Source organism: Corylus avellana, chromosome 1, assembly GCF_965113065.1.
Source record: "Corylus avellana chromosome 1, dhCorAvel1.hap1.2, whole genome shotgun sequence".
NCBI lineage: Eukaryota > Viridiplantae > Streptophyta > Magnoliopsida > Fagales > Betulaceae > Corylus > Corylus avellana.
In genome coordinates, this window is record NC_142490.1 from 2,018,110 (window position 1) to 2,038,899 (window position 20,790).

Sequence of the window (20,790 nt, forward strand, 5' to 3'; positions counted from 1 at the left end):
TTTGTTATGTGAAATCGTGATTTTAGTTTAAAATTTACACTTTTTCAAATAAGCACCCCCTAAACAAGCTAGACTGCTCATAAAAATCGCATATTTTTTTCTTATTTTAAATTGCAATATCAAATGCTTTACATTTTGTACTATCTTTTAAAAATACAAATTATTTTTACTAAATTGCAATTTTAAACACACTCTAAATTGTGAACAAAACTTTTATGTTTCAAGTAAGCAACCTTCTTTAAAACTTTAAATGACATTAAAATAAAATTTGAATATTAAATAAATTTCCCCCATTTCACTATAAATTGAGAGATCTTACCCTTAACAAGTTTTTTTTTTTTTTTTTTTGCCGCTTAAAAATTTTAATTGACTCATCATAGATACTCGTACGTATCTACGAGAGACAAGTCCCCCAAACCCCAAAAGAAGTAAAAAGTAGGATTAAAAAAAGACAGCACCGCTATCAGTGTGTCAGAATAGTTGCTAAGGAGGAACATGCTTGCCCGGGAGCGGTAACTCTTGCCCCGTCAACATCACTCGGTAAAAGCGAAAGCAAAAGCATAAATAAAATCGAATCCACAACAATCTTCATTAGTCGTCCAACTACCACAGCATTCTCAACTGTACTTTTTTTTTCTCTCTCAATTTTATTACTTTTATCGTCAATTTTTCAACTAGAAAACAGTGGTTATTATTGTCATCTTGAGTCAATAACGAATTTGCTTAATAAGTAAAAATAAATACACGTGAAGCCTTTGATAAGGGGGTGAAAAAACAGTTGGTTAGTAAAATTTATTAACGACTTTCACTGACCTTTAAGCGGTTAACGGTTAATTAAATTAGTTAATAATTAATCGGTTTTTTTTAAAAAAAAAATTGGGCTTAGCTAAACTCATCAAAAAAAATTCTTTGAGCAATCGTCAACTCACGAGTACTTAAGCTAGGCTAAAAAGCCAGCTAGATTGCACATGGGCCAAAAAGCTTGCTTATATAAAATTTAAACTTTAATAAACTAACACGGATAAAAAGCCAACTAGATTGCACATGGACTTGCACCAAGTTGTGCGTTTACTTCTTCTGGTTAACCCATCTTAGAGCATTTCCAATGGATGAGTCATATTTTCATGTAAAATGGCTTCTCAAAACTCACTTTTATCTAGTTTAGCTAAACCATTTTTAAATGTCTCTACATCCGATTAGCTATATTTCTATCTATTTTATTAAAATATTATTAAAAGTAAGAAAAGTTTTGAGAAAAATAGAACATGTGAGAGGAAAAATGGGAAAAAATTTGGGAAAAATATAACATGCAAAGAAAAAATAGGAAAATATTTGGGAAAAAGAGAAAACAGATGAGAAAAATAATTAAAAATAAAATAGCTTCATTGAAAAGTGTTGCTACATTTAGCTTTTTTTTAGCTCTTTCAATCAAATATCTATTTTACATTTTCTTTTGGCTAATCCAATGTAAGAGTTTTTAAAACATTTGAATAGTCATTTTTTATAAAAGTAATATTTGGCTATTCCATTGGGAATGCTCTTATTTATAGATAATAAATGTTGAGTAGTTGCTTTAGTTGAGCAATGTTGGACAACTAGTTTTATGGAAAAACTATAGAGAATTATGCTCTACAGACTGCACTGAAGAGGAGCTATTGGCTCAAACAAATTTTTCATTATTTCCACCTAAATGAACAAGTTTTATTTTCTCAAACAAATCAAATCCTCTGTTTAAAACCCTCACAGTTCTCGTCGTAGCCACCACCAAGAACTCTGCATTATAAATTTGCATACTTCATTTTAAGGTGTTCTTGCTAAATGGAGACCCAAACGATCGTAAGTTATCTTCTTCCAAAGAGAAGCATAACAATCTTCTCTTTTAAAAATCACGTGGGGAATAGAGTGTAGATTATGCAAAGATTCTATGCGCTCTTACCCCTCTCTGTCTCACCCAACCCTCCCTCTCGTCAATCACTCACCCTCTGCCTCAATCTCTTGAAATTTCCCCCTCTTTCTCACTCTGTTTCTGTCTCTGTAAAGGGGATTAAATAGAGAAAGAGAAGAAGACAGAAGAAGGAGAAGAAAAGGAGAGTGGGTAGCGTCGGCAAGAGAGGGGAAAAAGAAGGAAGAAAGGAGGTGGGCAGTAGGGGTGGCGGTTGCTTTCCCAAATTCTATGCGCAAAAAAAAAAGAGTATAATGGGCAAGGATCAAACCCTAGTCACCCATATCACAAAAGGGAATACTTACCGCTATACTACAATACCTTATTGTTATGTACCACATAATATTTATATATATAATATAAATATATATTATATTTTAAAAGAGGAATGATACAGCCTGGATCTAACTTTTTTTCTTATTTTTTAATTTTAAAAAATTAAAAAAGTTTCAGAATCAATAATTTTTATTTTGGTCATTCTTTTATTTGTTATTTTTTAAAAAAATAAAAATTGTATTTTTATTCATAATAATGACCAACTTTTTTTAAAAAATGGTCATTGTTATGAAGAAAAATACAACTTTTATTTAAAAACAAAAAGCCAAATAAAAGAATGACCAAAATAAAAATTATTGCTTCATAAATTTTTTTAATTTTTAATTTTGTTATTTTTTAAATTAAAAAATAAAAGGTAAAAATTGGCTTAAAATTGAACAAAATAATTATACTTTTAGCATTTTTCATTTTAAAAAGGTGATTCACTGTTTTCAAAAACCCTTAGCGATTAGTAATTAGGGATTAAAACGATTAGTGGTTTTAAACTTTTACTCCTACCTTTGATCCTGAATATTATATTTATTCAGGATCAAAGGTAGGAGTAAAAGTTGAAGCTAATAAAACTTTCATCATTCCTCGGCTCACTTCCCGGTGAAGCTAAGCTGAAAAGTTGAAAACTCAGTTATTCAATTATCTCCAAAATACGTGTGGATTTCTGAACGATATGATAAAATGGCGATAAATTGAGATAACGGGAATGGTGATGTAACAGGACGGCTTGCAGGGACACAATTCTGGCTGTTTTGCAGTGCAACAGCGGCAGGGGTAAGACTGTAGCCTGTATCTGTACGGACTGAGATCTTCCCCATAACATTTTGAAGAGAAAGGCTTGAACTTCTTTCAATTTTCCCAACGGCGCACCTTAATTTTCTCTTATTTGTCCTAGTGGCCATATAGTTTGAAATAATGTTCTTGGTTATTATTTTTATTTTTTAAGCGATAAAGACTAAACAGAACAAGGTTAAGAATAATCCTAATAACACCTTATTTATTGGGGGGCATTGGTAGGGGTGGGCAAATTAACCGTTACCGTTTAACCGGCCGTCTACCGGCTTCGACCGAACCGATATAAACCGTAGCCGATATGCCGATATCCTTATCGGTTAAAAAAAGTAAACCGGAATTCGGTCCGGTCCGGTCCGGTCCGGTTAAGCGGTTCTTATCGGTTAACCGGTTAACCGATAAGAAACCGGAATTTTTTTTTTTTTTTTTTAAGTCCTAGTCCCAAAATGGCGCCGTTTAGTCTTTTAGAGAGGTTTCCAAATTCCCACAAGTGACACAGGTTTCCGAATTTGTGTAATGGTGTTGCCCATGACTTATTTTCCTTTTGCTAAGTGACTTTAATTAGTTAATACTTTGTTTATTATTCATTAATGAATTTTATTTTAATTTGAGTTTGGGTAAGTTTGATGTTTTTTTTTTAAGTGATGGCATTTGATGAGATTTCTTTGCCTTTGGTAAAAGCATTTTTCATTAACTAGTTTTGCTAGTCTAATTAGCATTCATTATGTTAATTAGTCCATTTGCTTTGAAAAAATGTATTTTATAATATTAAAAAAAAAAAAAAAAGGGTTGAAGTGGATCAATATAAAAAAGTTTCAATTTTTAGCCCAAAAAAACAAATATTTGGGTCCCAACAAAAAGTATTTGATCCCTAAAACAACTCATTTTTAATAAATTATTTTAGCCCAACAAAAAGTATTTGGGCTCTCAAAAGTCAAAAAAACACATTTTTGGTTTTTGGCCCAACAAAATAAATCAATATAAAGCTCTCGGTTAAATCGGTTAACCGGTACCGGTTTAACCGGACCGATTAACCGTGTACCGTTTTAACCGAAATTATCGGTTAAAATTCTTATTGGTTCGGTATCGGTTAATAAACCGTTTAACCGAAAATTATCGGTTCATAACCGATAAGGTCCTTAACCGGACCGTTTTGACCGATACCCAGGCCTAGGCATTGGTTAGGAGTGAATGGATATAGGTATGGACTAGATTCTCTTTTTCTTTTTTTACGTATAGGCACAAGTGGAAGAAGGAGAATGATAATCGAACTAATAATTTTAGGTTTATGAGGTGTGATTTCCAACTAATTGAAATATCCCTTAAAGATTATTCTTTTTTATTTTCAAGAAAAATGATAAAAGTCATTTCATAATTAATTAAGATTTTATTTTGTTAAATGTAATTGTGTACAAGATGTTACCTAATATAAAATTTTTAAATAAGGTGACAACATATTTATAAGGTGACATCTTGAATATGTTAAATATAACAAAATAAATTTGTTATCATAAAACGGTTTCTTTATTTACTTGAAAAATATAATGTTTTTTTTTTACATGTCTATACAAGAGGGAGAATTAAATTCAAACTAAAGACTTATGCTTTATGAGGCGAGGTTCTTAATGGATTGAACTATTCCTTGAGAACAAATAGAGTGAATCCTATTCCTTAAGGTATTACCTAATTCAAACTCTCCCAATAACATAATGACATGAAATTCACATAATTTAAAATCTATGATTTCATTAAAATTGTAAGATATTATGATCTTTATTGTCCCTCACCATGAACTAGATCTCTCAATTTCAAATGAATTTGATAATATTCAGTTAGTTATAGTAGATGAGTATTTTTGTCTTTTCACTTTTTAATGATAAAAAATACTCCTATAATATAACTAACAGAATATTATCCTGTTAATTTGAAACGAAGAGGATCCTCATTCTAATCACCGACCCCTCTACGGTCTTATTTATTACACTTTTTTTATTGTTATTTACTCATTTATTACATTTTGATTATAATGGAGAAGAATGTTTGGGCCGGTTGGGATTTATCATTATGTTTTATGAACAGAAAAAGTAAAACTAAAAAATTTAAAAGTATCTATTATATTTTATTAGTATACTTGGAGATTTTAAAATTGTAAGCATAGTTAATTTTTTTTTAAAAAAAAACTCTGATAGTTATGTAGTGCCTAAATATTAAAAGTTTATAAATACTTCAACTATTTGATATGAGGTTCAAAATTTTCCAATTTTTAGTGAGAAAGATTATTTTCTCATGAAAAATAATAAAGACACAACTTAAACTCAACTTTGGCTCAACTTTTTTCTTAAGTTAAAAAAAAATAATAATAAATAAATAAATTGTCTTGTGATAGAGAGAGAGCTTTAAACTAGAAAAAGAAATTTGATTTAAAAGTTATATCAAAGTTAAGTTTAAGTTGTGCTTGCATCACACATCTTTTCTCTGTATATGATTTTGAGAGTATCCACGTACATTAATTAAAGAAAGCATGTTACCAAATATATCTGATTTTATAACATTTCAACAAATATTTTATGCAGCACAATTATGTTGCCCTAGGCCTAGCTATAAGTCTTTTGGAGTGGTCCCACGTATTGTTGAATAAATAATTTACGCGTGTTTCATGTTCTAATCACATTTTGTTAGAGCTTTAATTAACTTTTAATATTTTATAATTTGGACCACACCAAAAGCATAATTGTTGGGAATAAAATCCACTAGGAGTCCCACTATCTCTCAACAATCTTTAATTATCTCATAAGGTTCTATATTATCTCAACTACCTCACATTATTTCCCAATTATTTTTAAATGATTCTTTAATCATCTGAAGATAGAAGATTAAAGAAGCAGTTACAGAGAGGTAAATGATCAATCATTATTTTTTAATACATTGCTAGCTCTGATTACATTTTGACCCCATATACGATTGCTAACTTAAGTATTGGAGGGTCTACGGGGCCTCGAAGCCCCATAGACCTCTTTAACGCTCTTATTATTTTGTAGGAACCCGAAGATCGCTGGTTAGAGACACCTTGAAGAACGTAAAAATCACAACAAACGAAAACTGTTAGATCCAAAAAATGCTTCAACAATAATGAAATCCCCCCTTTTTTTTTTTTTTTGTAAACAAATGAGGAATGTACGGCAGAATATTCTTAATATTTTTTCTTAAAAATGACTCATATTTTAGAGAGTAATCCTACCGGCTTGTAACGTTTATGTACTATCCTTTATGCATATTGATATGGTAGTGTTAAGTTGCCTGCTATATATACATACACACCCCAACAAAAAAATAAAAAATAAAAAAGGTTGCGACCATCAAATCTTCGTAGTTGGAGGTGGTCACAATTTTAGTGGAGAACTGACCACTTCATTGCCCTTAATAGGGTAGTTAACCACGCATAAAAGTGACTGAATACTTTTTTTTCTAACTAATATAACTGTAGTACATTGCATAATAGTTATGAGTAAATTGCAAGCACAACTAACACTTTTATATTTTAAGAAAAAGGTAAAAAGTTGTTGCAATAATGATCTAAGAGCTACTCCAACAAAGTAGTTAAAAGGTTCATAATAGTTAAATATAGTTATTATGAACCCTTTTTCCTATCTAGCAGATACTTTAAAATAAAATTGTGCTATAGTAAAAACTTTTACAGTAACACTTTAAAAGCTTTTTAAATTTATTTTACCGCCCTTTTCTATCTCTCCCTCTCTCTCATTCTTCTCCTCCTCCTTAGGCTTCCTCGTCTCTTCAAGCCAAACCCCCAATCTCTCTTCTTCAATCTTCATACGCAATTCGCTCAAAACCCCAATGGGGAAACCCATCTCGCTAACCTCTTTGCTCGCCACCTTCCCAGCTCTCTCATTCATTGGCAAGTAGATCAGCGAGGCCCAACTCAACATCAAGTTGACATACGGCACTCAAAACCACGTGTTGTCATGTGCTAAGCCATCGTTATAGGCCTCTAGAACAAGTGTCGTGACACTGCCTCCACGCTCACCCAAAGTAAGGCTAGAGGTGACAACAATAAGCCTACCTGCAAAAGAAGACAAGTCGGCTCCACCAGTGAGTGTAGGCAAACCATGCTTCGGCCCGATGGGGGTGTGGTGTTCAAGCCCGGGCCAAGAGATTGGTCCATTAAGATCAATTGAAAAAAAGGAAGAGGTTGGCGATACCAACAATGATGGTGAGGGTCGCAATTAACATGAGCACGGTAGAGAATTATGGGGACAAGAGAGAGGGAAACAAAAAAAGTAGGTTAAAAACAATAAAAATAACGTTCGATGAAAATAGAGTGAAATAAATAATTTGTTAAAGTTTGTATTCATAATGCAGTAGCTTCTTTTTTTTTTTTTTTGTTTTAAGTGTTTTGGGTAGTTAAAATAACTAGTGTTGCTCGGGTGAAGTAACAATCTCAACTAATTAATTATTATTATTATTTTAAAACAATGGCTTAATTGGAACTTTTATCCAAGCAGTAGGATACAAATGTAATTTACAGAATTACCCATTCAAAATATTAAAAAGTGTTAGAGAAGGCCCTCAAAAAATGCAAATAGCAGTCCCGCCCTTCTCTTCCATCATTTCTATGCAAATTCCTTCTTAACCTTTTACAGCAAAGAAAAGCCAAGGAATTGAAAAAGACCAAAGACGTGCTTCACCAGAAAAAGGCTCTTTCATTTTTCACATATTATTATCATACATTCCCCCTCTCTCTGTCTCTCTCTCTCTCTCTCTCTCTCTCATTCATTAGTGACTTTTCACAGCTTAGAAGAACTCTTCCAAACCGAACAGCACCGAAACCAACACCAACCCAAACAGGTAAAATTCTTGGCCTAAAATTTCCACACAACCAATCAACTACTCCATCTTCTTCTGTACGTTCCAGTTCCACGCTCTGTAATTGGTTGGAAATTTGTAGCACCCCCCACCTGGATCAGAGATGGGTCTCTTTCTCTTTTTTCTCTAACTAGGGTTTCTGCAGAGATTCTTAGCTAAATTTGGCAAAATGCCGCCATTTTTCGCAGTGGACCTGTCTCTCTCTTAAGCCTTTGCTTTTGCCTCACACAAGCTCCATATATAGCAACTACCTTTGGCCTTTTTTTGTGGTGGGTTTTGTTGATTACATCCTGGTTTATTCCCTGCCTTCACAAACTATATATAAACAACAAGATTCTTACTTTTTCTTTCTTTCTTCTTTCTTTTTTCTTTTTTTTTGGGTAGGAGGTTCAAAAGTAGAAGATTCTTACTTCCTTCTTGATATAGGGTAAGAAAATCGAGCATGGCGAGGGAGAAGATTCAGATCAAGAAGATTGACAACGCCACGGCTAGGCAAGTCACTTTCTCCAAGCGCCGAAGAGGTCTTTTTAAGAAAGCTGAGGAGCTTTCTGTGCTTTGCGATGCTGATGTTGCTGTTATCATCTTTTCTTCTACTGGAAAGCTCTTCGAGTACTCCAGCTCAAGGTCTCTCTCTCTCTCTCTCTCCCTCTCTTGACTCTTTATACGCACCCTTGTGATTATATTTTCACTGTAAATTGATGGCTTCCTTGCCGACCAAGTTTCACACTTTGATCTCGAACAAGGATGGTATCTTTTAAACGGCTTCTTGCTAAAATCATTGAAAGATTGAGAGCTAAGAAGACCCACGTCAATGGAAGTAATAAAGCTAGCTGTTAGGTTTTTACTTATATATATAAAGGATAATATTAAATTATTGGTGTGGTAAATGGTCTGCAAGTTGCTTGGAGTTCGAAACGGCGTGTCGTGGTTCGAGATGAATGGGTGGGAATTGGATTCTGTCACCCACACCATCGGATCTCGTTATGATACTGTTTGGTTGGATCGATAGGCTCGAAACTGTTGTGTTTTGCGGCAGAGCTGAGTGGCCCGTATGTATGTATGTCAGGCTGGTGGGGAGCTTGAATATACATCTTGTCTGTTTAGGTTGATTTATGTTTTGCTTTTGCATCGATCGTACTGTTTTCTTGAAACAGTTTAATTAAGCTGCGACTTATGTGGGAATGTTGCCAGGATTTCATGAAATTCATGTTAATTATAAAAAAGAAAACTGTGCAGTTATTTACAAACGGTGAAATAATTAAGAGAAATTGATAAGTCAGATTTTTTGCTTAATTATGAACTGTTTGTAAATAACTTAATTTGTAGTATTTTTAAGAAATGTTTTTAAGGCTTTCATGAAATATTTAGTATAAATTAAGAGCATCACTTTATTAACGTGTATATTTGTGCTTTTTGTTTCATGAGATAGGTTTAGAGTAATGTGTTTGTCATTAATGTTTTGCTTTAGATTGTTATTGTTTCCTTACTTTTTTAAGAAGGGTGTAGTCATTATTTATTTATTTATTTTTATTTTATGTAAATCAAACTTTAAAAGCGAAGGGGAAGGGGGCGCAACCAAATACACATGAAGTATATAACCAATCCCAATAAAAGAGAAAAAGAAGAAAACACGTTAAAATGTTTCGGTAAAACTAGAAAGACGAGGACTATGAAAACAACAGAAGCAGGAGGAGGGAGGAGAAGCAAGGCATATGAGAGCAATAGAAGCAATGTTGTTTTGCCATAAAGAGAGATAATGAAAATGAGTTGAACCACATGACTAATTAAAGATTCTTATAGGAATAAGGAAACCATCTTTCCAATAAACTCCAGCCAAATACATTTGCCAACAGCTACATTGGAAGAACATAAAAATCAAATTCAGAAATTAAAAGGGGCCTCAAATGGCATGAGAAATGGGAGGTGACAGTTTTCTTTGTCATTGTCCTTGTCCGTAGCCATGCGAGTGGACTCTAGACTTGTGGATTGCGGTAATACCAGTAAACAAAATGTTGGTTGCAGAAGTTTAATCGTAAATGCTAAAGCAGGCTAAGCAGCTTATATTTCAGTGGTTATAGCGGCTGCAAGTCTTGAATACATTCATAATTATTATGATAATACTTATCAAAAAAAAAATAATTATTATGATAATAATGTTAATTAAGAATGTGGTTGTGTGTATTTATCATTGTTCTTTCCTTTTTTTCTTTTACATATTATGTGGTCCAAATAGGACCAAAGTGGAGCCAAGACAATGTTCTAATATACTGAACTAATTGCAGTTGAGCATCTCATCATAGTGCTAGCAGGTAGACAAGTGAAGACTGGAATGATTAGTTATTTCACATTTCTCAGAAGTACAATATTTGCTAGCAACGACCCTGTTGTTTCAGAACATCTGTATATTGAATCTTTGGCTTACAAAAATTAGATGCGTCTACTATGGTTCTTGTTGCTTTTGTTGAGGGATATCACATCCTTGATATGAAAAGTATATTATGACTGATTCTGGATATCTGGGGGAATATTTGGATAAAAGTAGTAGGATTGTATGGATATTTCAGTGGCCCTTTTTAACAAATGTAAGTGATGCTTACTTTTAAACCAATATATGATATAGAATGACGCATGAAATATATATATATATATATATATATATATATATATATATATATATATATATCTTAAAGGCTCGCTCACTAGATGGTGAGAAAGTACAAGAAAGAAAAAAGAAAATAAAAAATGTGTCATATTGCCGAACAATGAAATATAGTTCTGGTTTCTTTCTGTTTTTATTTTAATTTCTTGAAATAGACTAAGTTAATGACTAGTTTTAGCGTACACATTTCAAACAATATTAGTTTAGTGAGACATTAGTAGCTTTCGTGTACAGCAAGACATGCTTTATAATATGATTAATATCTACCAATATTTTCTCATATGCTCAGGTATACTTGTCTCTTCTGAAAATGGGAGATCGAAGATAGACATTCATTGGTAGATTGTATTAGTGCTTGAAGAAAATTTTCTTATTCTAATCAGTTTTCTTTCTTCTATCTTTTTATTTTTATTTTTTATTTTTTATTTTTTTTTAAAAAAAAAATCTTAGAATCTTCCCTTTTTTGGGGTAAATATATTTGACTCCATCATATGATCAATTAATTAAGCGAAGCTTCCAAATAAGCAAATTTTCATTTATTTGCTACAAGATGTTTCCCCCCCTTCAGTAAATTCCCGTCCAGACCCCAGTCCTTTCTCCATGTTATGGCTACTTGAACTTTCAATCCAAGCTATATTTTACTTGAAGATTGCATTTGCTTTTAACGTATTCAATATTTCAATGAATGGACATAAATATCTTCTTTGGAATCGAGTATATATGTTCTCACAAGTGACTTTGTAATACTTTGGTGTTTTGAAGTATGAAGGAAATAGTAGAAAGACATAAGTTGCACTCCAAGAACCTTGAGAAACTTGATCAGCCATCTCTTGAGTTGCAGGTCAGTATGCTTTTTTTTTTTTTTTTTTTTTTTGTTAATTTTTTTTAATTTTTTTTATTATATTCATTTGTGCATTTATTTTTTTCATTATGATAAAACACTTGAAGCACAGAATGCGCTAAAAAAATGATGTTAACGGTGTTTTGAAGTACTTGGTCGATAAGTTTTATCTACTCCTAGCTGCATAAGATCCTATGTATCTGATGACTTTTGATCTTGGTATTTAAAGCCCTATATCTATTTGAAAAACTGCCTATATTTTGTTTGTGTTTCTAAATTTAATGTTATAATGTCTCCGCTCCTCCCCCCTCTCCCAACTGACGACGATAAGCAGTGATTTCCTTTCTGTAGAAATTTGCAATTATATAAAATGGGAGAAAATAGTGGAAGCAAGAGATAAAAAGGAGACTAGAGATTTTGGGGTGGTTTGGTCTTAAAGGCCTATGTGACGGCTACGTCCATCACTGATAAATGCCTGTAGGGCTACATTATTACTCTTATTGACTTTAATGAATTAACGTTGGTGTTGCAATTGAGCCTATTTATAAAGAAAATTGGGTAGGTGTAGTGAATACAAGAAAGATAATACAATATGGAAAAGTTCTATATTCTATCACATTCCAAAATTCTGAAAATAAGCTTGGCCAAAAAATTATTTTTCCTTTATTATCTTGGTTATAGATGGAGAGGTACTCATTCAAACTCATGTTTATAGTTCCCCAAGTACTCTCAGTTTCTGAATGTTGCTACCAATTGCTCTTTGAATTCTTTTATGATCTTTAAACTTTTACAAGACAGAATAATTATATTATTCAAACTCTTAACGGAAACATTTGATTTACAATTTTGACCATTGTATGATCTTTTTCTTTTTAAGGTTTATGTTCTAAAAGAATAATTAAATGTGTATTGCAGCTTGTGGAGAACAGCAACTACTCCAGATTGAGCAAGGAAATTGCAGAGAAAAGCCATCAATTAAGGTATAAATTTTTTAAAAACAAAATGTGAGCTTGGAGGTTTTATGCATGCATATTGTGACATTATATTCCTCATAAAATAGGCAAATGAGAGGAGAGGAGCTCCAAGGACTAAATATAGAAGAACTGCAGCAGCTAGAGAGGTCACTTGAAGCTGGGTTAAGCCGTGTGATAGAGAAAAAGGTCTGTTTTTATTTCTATTAGTCACTTGTTGGTACAATTATGGGCTTGACTCTAGCTTCTATTTTGGTATCTAATAGAATTCTATGCATTTCAGGGTGAGAAGATTATGATAGAGATAAGTGACCTTCAAAGAAAGGTTAGAAACTAAATTTCCCCTATACTGTTGCTCATTGATGAAAAACTTTCTTGCACATTTTCTCCATTTAGAAAAATGTAGTGTAAGAAGAGATATATTAGATGGTGTGAGATAATATATTCATAAAGCATAGATATTTGAGTTGTATGCATGTATAATAGTTTGCAATGTTTTGTGGATCTGAATAGTTATTGTACTTTGAGCTCAAGACTTTAGAGCTTGAGTGAGCTACAGACTATAGTACTCTTGATTTGAAATGTAACTAAGTTGCAGACCTTGTAATTCGGGTTTGACATGTGTCTCGTGTATATATATGAGCAATGAGCAATTCCAGTAGGATTTTGACAAAATTCATAAGTGTAGTGCAAAATACCACAATTACGGTGAATAAGACAAGACAATCACACACAATAGCATCAAGATTTTTGTGGTTTCCTCAATGTGAGGTATGTGCACAGGCGGAAGTGATCGTAAAGAAATTTACTATCAAAGATGGAGAGAAAAAATCACCAAGAATCTATAACCCCAATACACCCAAATCTCACTGAAGGAGAAAACAAAAGAAAAGACAAGAATACAAAAGAAAAGACAAGAATACAAACTTACCTTTTGTTGGAAATGAATTTAAAATGTTGATAATTATTGTTACTTCTTTATTCATTCACCTTTCTTGTCACGCATTGTTACCGTAAATTTGAATTCATGATCATACAGGGGATGCAGTTGATGGAAGAGAATGAGCGATTACGACAACAGGTATGATCTCTCTCTCTCTCTCTCTCTCTCTCTCTGTGATTCTATGCTTGCTAATAGAAATTAATGTTCGACTGAAGGTGGCAGAGATATCTAATGGCCGAAGGCAAGTTGGTGGTGATTCAGAGAATGTGATTACTGAGGAAGGCCAGTCATCAGAGTCTGTCACTAACGTCTGCAACTCCACTGGTGCCCCTCCTCATGACTATGAGAGCTCAGATACGTCCCTCAAGTTGGGGTGAGTTTAGCTCATTATTTTCAATTTGCTGCAACTAAGCTTTCAGGCACCCTATCCATTTGGACTCATTGCACAACTTATATAAAGACTAGCCTGGGCCCCTGGCTATACTTTTCGATAAGTAGTTAATGTATGGAAAAAGCTTTGGAGACAATTATTTGATCATACTTTATACCGAAAAGTTGCACCATACATTCTTCTCTTAATTTAATCATACACATGTAATCGGTTGTGACTTCAAAATAAAAAATAAAAAATGTGAAACCGAGTGTAATGATGATTAGTCCGGTGGAAACACATGGGAAGTTAGATTTCCTAAAGAGCAGGAAAACACTTTCTTCAAGGGAAAATTACAGGTGGTGCCAGAACTTGGTTGTGAATCTGGGATTTATGGTGACACTTGTCACTTGTAACTTGTAACTTGTGACTTGTGAATCTGTGATATGCATAACTTCTAGGATTTTACAAAAATCTAATATCTCTATAGTAAACCCACTGTCCTGTAATGAGCAGAGCCCATAGGCACCTTTCCTTCACAAAGAGTAGTGTTTACTTTTATTCAAATGCGCTTTCACTGCAACTTTAGTTGGTATCTGCTAGGACCACTCCCATAAAGATGGAAGTCTTTTTTACTTTGAAAATGCTTTCAGCATGCTCCCTATAAATATCTTCCTTCTCCACATTTGATGACTATCTTTCACTAAATTGTTGCAGGCTACCCTACTCAGGCTGAATGGGAAGGACTCTGATATCTATATATAGCTTGGGTCAATTTGACTTGTATTAGTTGAATACGAATCCAACCCATGCTGGGTTTAGAGGTACTTGAACTTTAAGTACCCTTATTAGTAAAAGGTAAATGAGAACTTTGGTGTTTCTGCTGCGTATATGAAATCAAAGGGGCCACTATAGCTGAAACAGGGGGATTCGGGCCTACTGTGATGAATGGGTTGGAACATATTTTGGATCCATGACTTTCCTACCATTTCTTCAGACATTTTTCAAATTGAAAAAAAATCTTTGTAACATTCGCTTAGTAGCTATTTTGAACTGAGTGTGGTATATTGCAGTTCTAAAGATCTAAAATGAAAGGTTTGGATTTTGCCACGTGAAAACAATAATAAGTCGTACCACTTAGGGCGGTTGGCGCTCCCCCCTCAGTGGCTTAGGGGATAGTCATAAAAAGAAGTTAATGGGTGTCCTGACCACTGACCACTTTTGATACAACAATACTCGTGGGAATTGTTGACCACCTTAATGGATCCGGCCTCCCCTTTATTTTATTTTTTGTTGGTTCTTTTTTTCTTACTTACGTGACAAGATTCCCTCTCTTTTTCTCAAAAAAATTTATTTTTTGTTAGACCACATGAAAGAAGTAATAAAACGCAATTAAAAGCACATAATTGAGAATTAACCAAATTAAGAATCAAAATTAGGCAATTTTCTTTCATGTCTTAATTTGATAATGCTCCGAATAACCATTTTTTAAAAATAGATATACATTTCAGACCCACAAAGTTCCGATAAACAATTGAGAACACCAAAAATAATGTGGCTGCCATTCTACTCCTTCTTGGACTTTGAGAGAACTTTCTTCCTCTGCCGAAGCATGTAAGAGTACAAGTGAGGGCCACCTACAACACATTATGACATTCATCAATTACAGCCTGCAAACAAAAAAGAAGTAGCTATTATCTATCAAAGAAGAATGCTGAGTCCATGCCTGGGACATAGATTCCGATGGCAAGAATCGCGCCATAGAAGTAATCAAAAGAGAAGTTCCATTTGTTTGGCATCCTTATACAATACTTTTCAGATGCCTGCAAGGAGACCACAATTCGTTCAGTGAGCACATTTTTAACAAATAGTTTCATGGAAGCTGCAAGATATTTGTTGAAATGAAATGTTTTTTCAAAGCATGGGGCGAAAGAAAAAAAAAAGATAATAAACAAATTGCATTTCAATGCGTTGTGAGTAGAGAGCACAAGATGAGCATTGAACAGTCACCAAACTTGGCTTCCCCAGCCCACCTTTGAAAATGGATGACAGAGAGGTTAAATAAAGCGCATTTCAACCAGTTCAATGCTTATCAAGAGATTGTGAAATAAATCCATCAAATTGTGTCATAACCTAAATGGGACTGTAAAGTGCATATCTAACAGGCTACGAGATTGCTTTTTTTTTTTTAAAAAAAAAAAAAAAAATTCTCTCTCTCTCTCTCTCTCTCTCTCTCATAAATGACCTGAACATAGGGCCATAAGAAGAGAAAGATGTAAAATGTTCTACATACACAACCAACAGTTGTGGCAACTTTACCATTAAGAGAAACTTCCTGGCTTCACAAAAATAATGATGCAAGGAAAGTGTTGGGCAAACAATATTTCAATAAGCTAATTAATTTCAATGAAGTAGTCTGTCACACTCCTAAACCACCGTTTCTGCACTTTGTGGCATTTACTCGAGATATGCAACAACAACGCTCCACTAAGACAACTTCATTCTAGTATAAAACAAATCATGTAAGTTTGTGTGATAAAATGAGTGTGAAGAGTAATATTACTCTAAACATTAACAAGCCAACTTGTTTGGTGTAGAGGTGATTCAGTTTAAGAGGTATATATAGTTCCGCCAAAATATACGTATTAGCAAACAAAGTCTCAGTTTTCTAAGTCATTACAATTGTTACCTTGATGAATGGCAGGGCAACATATATTAGACCGACTTCACTGGCAATGCCAGTTGGATACAACAACAAAAAGGTGCTATACCTGCATGCCACACGTAAAATGTTAATGAAATAAACCCATAATTATCTCTCCACTACTTGTTCTTTATCTTCCAGAGTCTTTTTTTCTTATATATATCTTGTGTACTTGGGTTACACCGTTATGCCCTTTGCAATTTTAATGAATTTGCTTTACTTATAAAATAATAAATAAATAAATAATTATTTCCATCCAATGGGCACAAATCCAATTGTCTATACCTGAGCCACGAGAGCCATGAAGGTGCAAAACCAAGCGCCTCCTTCATCCCAAAGAAAGAATATCGAATAATCTACAGTAACAAAATAAATTGACCCAAAAAATGATTTCTGATATCCATTTCCAAACTATATTTTTCAATAAAGGCAAATCAACACGATTAAGCATGTATCAACTATCAACAAAAGTTGGGAATTAACCCACAACAAAATTTCTTGTTCTTCTCTCTTTGATTTCTGTCTATAAAGTGTACCAAGACATACAAAAGGGTTGGCATCTCACATTCACCTAGCCATAAAAAATAAAAATCTTAAGAAAGGATCCACAGTTTCTTCCAAAGTAAATCACTGTAGTTTCTTCTCCTTCAGTTTAACATGATACTTCCTCAAAAAAAAAAAAAAAAAAAAAAAAAACAGATCCAAATTCAGAAATACGCAATTAGAGGGCTCTAGGTTCAGTAATTTCGTCATATAGGTGGTGGTCATGCAGTTTGTACCACGTTACTAGCAATGCAACAGTTTGACACGCAAATAAAAACAGAACAAAATAGAAACCGAAAATGCAGTCTATGTAAATAGCAAGAAAAACTGAACATCATGTAACACTTGCCTCCGTGATGCACCAGCTGATCACCAGGGAGCTCACAAGTATGTGAGTCTGAATCTGCCAATCATAAGCTTCATTCTGTCACGTATGGATTTTAAGAGAATACTAATACTAATACCAACAACAATAATAATAATAGAAATCGTTGAAACCTGGGGGAAACTCCACAAGATGCCCCATGTCAAATACAATCTTGAACCTATCTGCGGCAGTGTTGCTGATATTGGAGATCTCACCAGACCTTTTTTTTTGTTTCAAAATAAGTTCAATAAAGAAACAGAAAGTAGTAATTTTGGTTTACAATAAAACTTGGTTATGAAGAACAAAAAATATCACTCACCCACTAGACCATGAACAATCTGTTAAAGAACAAAATAAAGAAATATTAGGATAATAAAGTTAAGATACTTGAACTAGTACAAATTAGAACCGATGAATCCGAGACTCGATCTAATTTGGGGAAACAAAATGTCTGTAAAAGATGTTGAAAATGCATATCTGCGGCTGAATTTCTCTTCTCGAGAAAGCAATTACTTCCACAAGTGGCGGGGTGGTAGTAATACCTCCAAGACAGCGGCGGTTTGAGCGAGCAAAAGCGGCCGTTCGACCGCATTGTAGACCTGCTCATGGCCTGACTCCCTCAGTGTCTTCACAGCCAGATACAAAACTTGAATCCTGAAACCAACAAAGGAGCACAGATGACAGAACTAAATTCATTACCCATATGCGAATGAATGCAAAGAATTGGTCCAAACGGAGAGTGCGAGAGAGCGAGATCTGGGGGAAATTTGGGCGTTACCATCCGGCGAAAACGGTCCAGTTGTAGAGAGTGAGGTATAAGCGTCTGGCCAGGGACAAAAATCCTGCCATTGGCGGAAGAATAAAGAGAGGCTTAGAGAGAGAGAGAGATACAAAGAGAGGTTAGGCTCCTAAGCCTAGAGATATAGGTTTGATTGCACAATTATTAGGAAATACAAGGTACTTTATATATATATGGAGATAGAGAGAGATGGGCATGAAAAATAATTTAATTAAGAGGTTTAGTTGAGTGGCTCACCTACTTATTGTCTGTAGATGTCTTGTGTAATGTTTCGTTTCAAAGTTTTCCCATCTTCCAACTCCCAACCCTCAACGAATTCTTAAAGAAAGTCAATGATGTGCTTCTAACTCCCATTTACTAGTTAGACATCATTCTTTCAATTTGGAAAGTAAAAGATTAGATGGGTGGTAAGAGATCCATTTATATCTTTGCAAGACTTCAAACCAAAAAGATTTGGATTTATTGTCCACTGTTCATTTACGGTCCTAGGATGAGTGTTGGACTAGTTGTCCCTCTAGGTAGCTTTATGCTTCTAAGTTTTGCAAGGAACACGAAAATATCAATAATGAAGGGTTGCAACTTAGAAGGATGGCGTTCGTTCTACTTCCGATGCTTAAGTTAGATATCAAGTTATAAGATAACAATGAATACTCACAAAATATGAATAAGCGAATATAAAATAGTAGAGAGATATCATAGTGTCTTGTAAAACCTAACCCATGGGCTTTTATAGCTAGGGCTAGGTTTAGTGTGAGAGCATCTCGTGGTGCCGTTGGTGGATTATGCAGCTTCCCTCTCGAAGATGGCACATTCTTGAATTTGATCGAGTAGTGCCTTGATTCTTCATTCCTAGGTAGGATGTTCTATTGTATTTCTTGGAAGATCCGATGTTACTTCTTTTCAAATATTGTCTATCTGAAGAGTTGGTTAAACGACAATAACACTTGTCCCTTACTCTCTAGGATTATTCAGTTGAGAGTCATATGATGCTTGCTCTTTATCCTACGTGCCTGAGTCAAATGAGGGGCTGGTTCACGTGGTCTTGGGCCTTTAGGGCTATGTTTGGCAAATGAGTAGTCTTTAAGAAGTGGACCGGAACTATAACAGATTTGATTGATGTAGAAAAAAAATATATATATATTTTGTATAAAAAAGTGAAAAAAAAAAAAAATTGTTTTCTAGTGATTTTTTGTATTTGAATAGTAATAAAAAGTGATTGATGTGGTATAAAAAGTAAGAATTTTGAGATTGATTTTGAGAATAGTTTTTTGAGATTTTGAGTCTGGTCCAGTCCACTCCTTGCCAAACACACCCCTAGACTTTCTTCCTTGGTTTTTCCAAGGACTTTCTTTTGCGAGTCTTTTCAAGGGCCCAATCCAATGAAAAATATAAAAATATTTCTCATCATAGGGAAAATATTAAACTCCCTGAGTTTAAACTCTCACATGATGAAAAATATTAAAGTATTAATTAATTAATTAATTGAAACTGTTAAAATAGTTAGTAATTTATCATGTAGGCGAATGTTTGGCTAACATACCACTTGTGAGTGGATGGCCTTTTATTTCGTTATCGTCAAAAAGTAGTGGCAAAAGCCAGAGTCACCCACCCTTTCAATTACCAAAATTGTGATGAGTTAATTTTTGGTTAGCCAAATTTATGGACAATTCATAAGCTACTTTTATTGAGAGTCAAAACTTTCAACAATTTTTTTTAAAAAAAAAAAAGAAAAAGAAAAAAAGAAAAAGTTGCAATAACTTATTCATAATGCCAGTCTGTTTTATGTAAAGTGCATTTAGTGCACCTGTTTTGGTTCGTTGTTTGGAGCATTTAAGTCTATCATTTGTCATATCAGGGAAAATAAAGGGTCCGTTTGTTTAGGTGTACATTGATTTTTGAAAAATATTTCGTATTTTTTGGAATTTGACGCCAAAAAATATAAAAAAATAGTCAACAAAAAATATTTTTGGTTTCGCTAAAAAAACATCTTTAATTTCTAAAAAATGATTTATATTTTTGAAAACTGTAAACCATTTTTTGAGTTTTAGCATTTCATTATCAAATCGACAAACTCAATCACAATGTTGTCAGGACCCTAATAGGACTTAACTAGGCCACTGCCGGGACTGCACTAGGACCTGACCGAGACACCGTTGAGACCTCGTCGGGACTCTGCGCTAGGACGGTCGAGACTTTTGCTAGGACTCGATCCAGACTTTGCCAGGACATAGTCGGTACATTTTTTGTTATAATTTTAAAATTTAATATGATTGAATGTATATATATATATTAAAAAAATTGTGATTTTCCGTATGTGCCAAACACCATAAAATGTTTTCCAGTACATCATTTTTCAATAAAATGTTTTATGTTAAAAACATTTTACATCGAAACAAATGAAACAAAAGACAGTGTTAGGGTCTTCTTATGGGGTAAGAATTCTCATTTGAAATTGAGAGTATTCATTTTATTATAATTTAAAGTTTATGAAACAATGTCAATGTTGTCACATTTTTTTTTAAGAAAAAATTTAAACAATGTGAAATTATGTGCACCCCGTTACATGCACAAATTTTAAATCCAAATCATAAAATGGATACTTTCCATTTTATTTGAAATGAAGATGATCTTATTAGGTGGTGTCTTACGTT

At 33.6% G+C, this 20,790-nt stretch overlaps 2 protein-coding genes across 7 annotated transcripts; one reads left to right on the top strand and one right to left on the bottom strand.

The window, feature by feature from the left end:
- Positions 1 to 7,719: 7,719 nt before the first annotated feature.
- LOC132172469 (MADS-box protein SVP) lies at positions 7,720 to 14,605 on the top strand. 6 transcript variants are annotated; one of them, XM_059583981.2, is made up of 10 exons: positions 7,721 to 7,924; positions 8,077 to 8,211; positions 8,327 to 8,566; positions 11,364 to 11,442; positions 12,358 to 12,422; positions 12,503 to 12,602; positions 12,697 to 12,738; positions 13,453 to 13,494; positions 13,572 to 13,729; positions 14,444 to 14,605. In XM_059583981.2, exons 3-10 carry the CDS (start codon positions 8,385 to 8,387, stop codon positions 14,460 to 14,462), a joined length of 687 nt encoding a protein of 228 aa, XP_059439964.1. In that variant the 5' UTR covers positions 7,721 to 7,924; positions 8,077 to 8,211; positions 8,327 to 8,384; the 3' UTR covers positions 14,463 to 14,605. The 6 variants fall into 6 exon arrangements, with proteins under 6 accessions (XP_059439962.1, XP_059439964.1, XP_059439966.1 ...); XM_059583983.2 differs by having other exon boundaries at positions 8,088 to 8,211; XM_059583984.2 differs by having other exon boundaries at positions 8,131 to 8,211.
- Positions 14,606 to 15,161: 556 nt separating this feature from the next.
- On the bottom strand, positions 15,162 to 18,290 carry PAS2 (Protein-tyrosine phosphatase-like, PTPLA). Its single transcript, XM_059583985.2, has 9 exons — positions 18,119 to 18,290; positions 17,883 to 17,994; positions 17,660 to 17,678; positions 17,472 to 17,560; positions 17,323 to 17,376; positions 16,716 to 16,786; positions 16,416 to 16,497; positions 15,453 to 15,549; positions 15,162 to 15,363 (listed from the first exon to the last, which is right to left on the bottom strand). Exons 1-9 carry the CDS (start codon positions 18,187 to 18,189, stop codon positions 15,293 to 15,295), a joined length of 666 nt encoding a protein of 221 aa, XP_059439968.1. The 5' UTR covers positions 18,190 to 18,290; the 3' UTR covers positions 15,162 to 15,292.
- Positions 18,291 to 20,790: the final 2,500 nt, after the last annotated feature.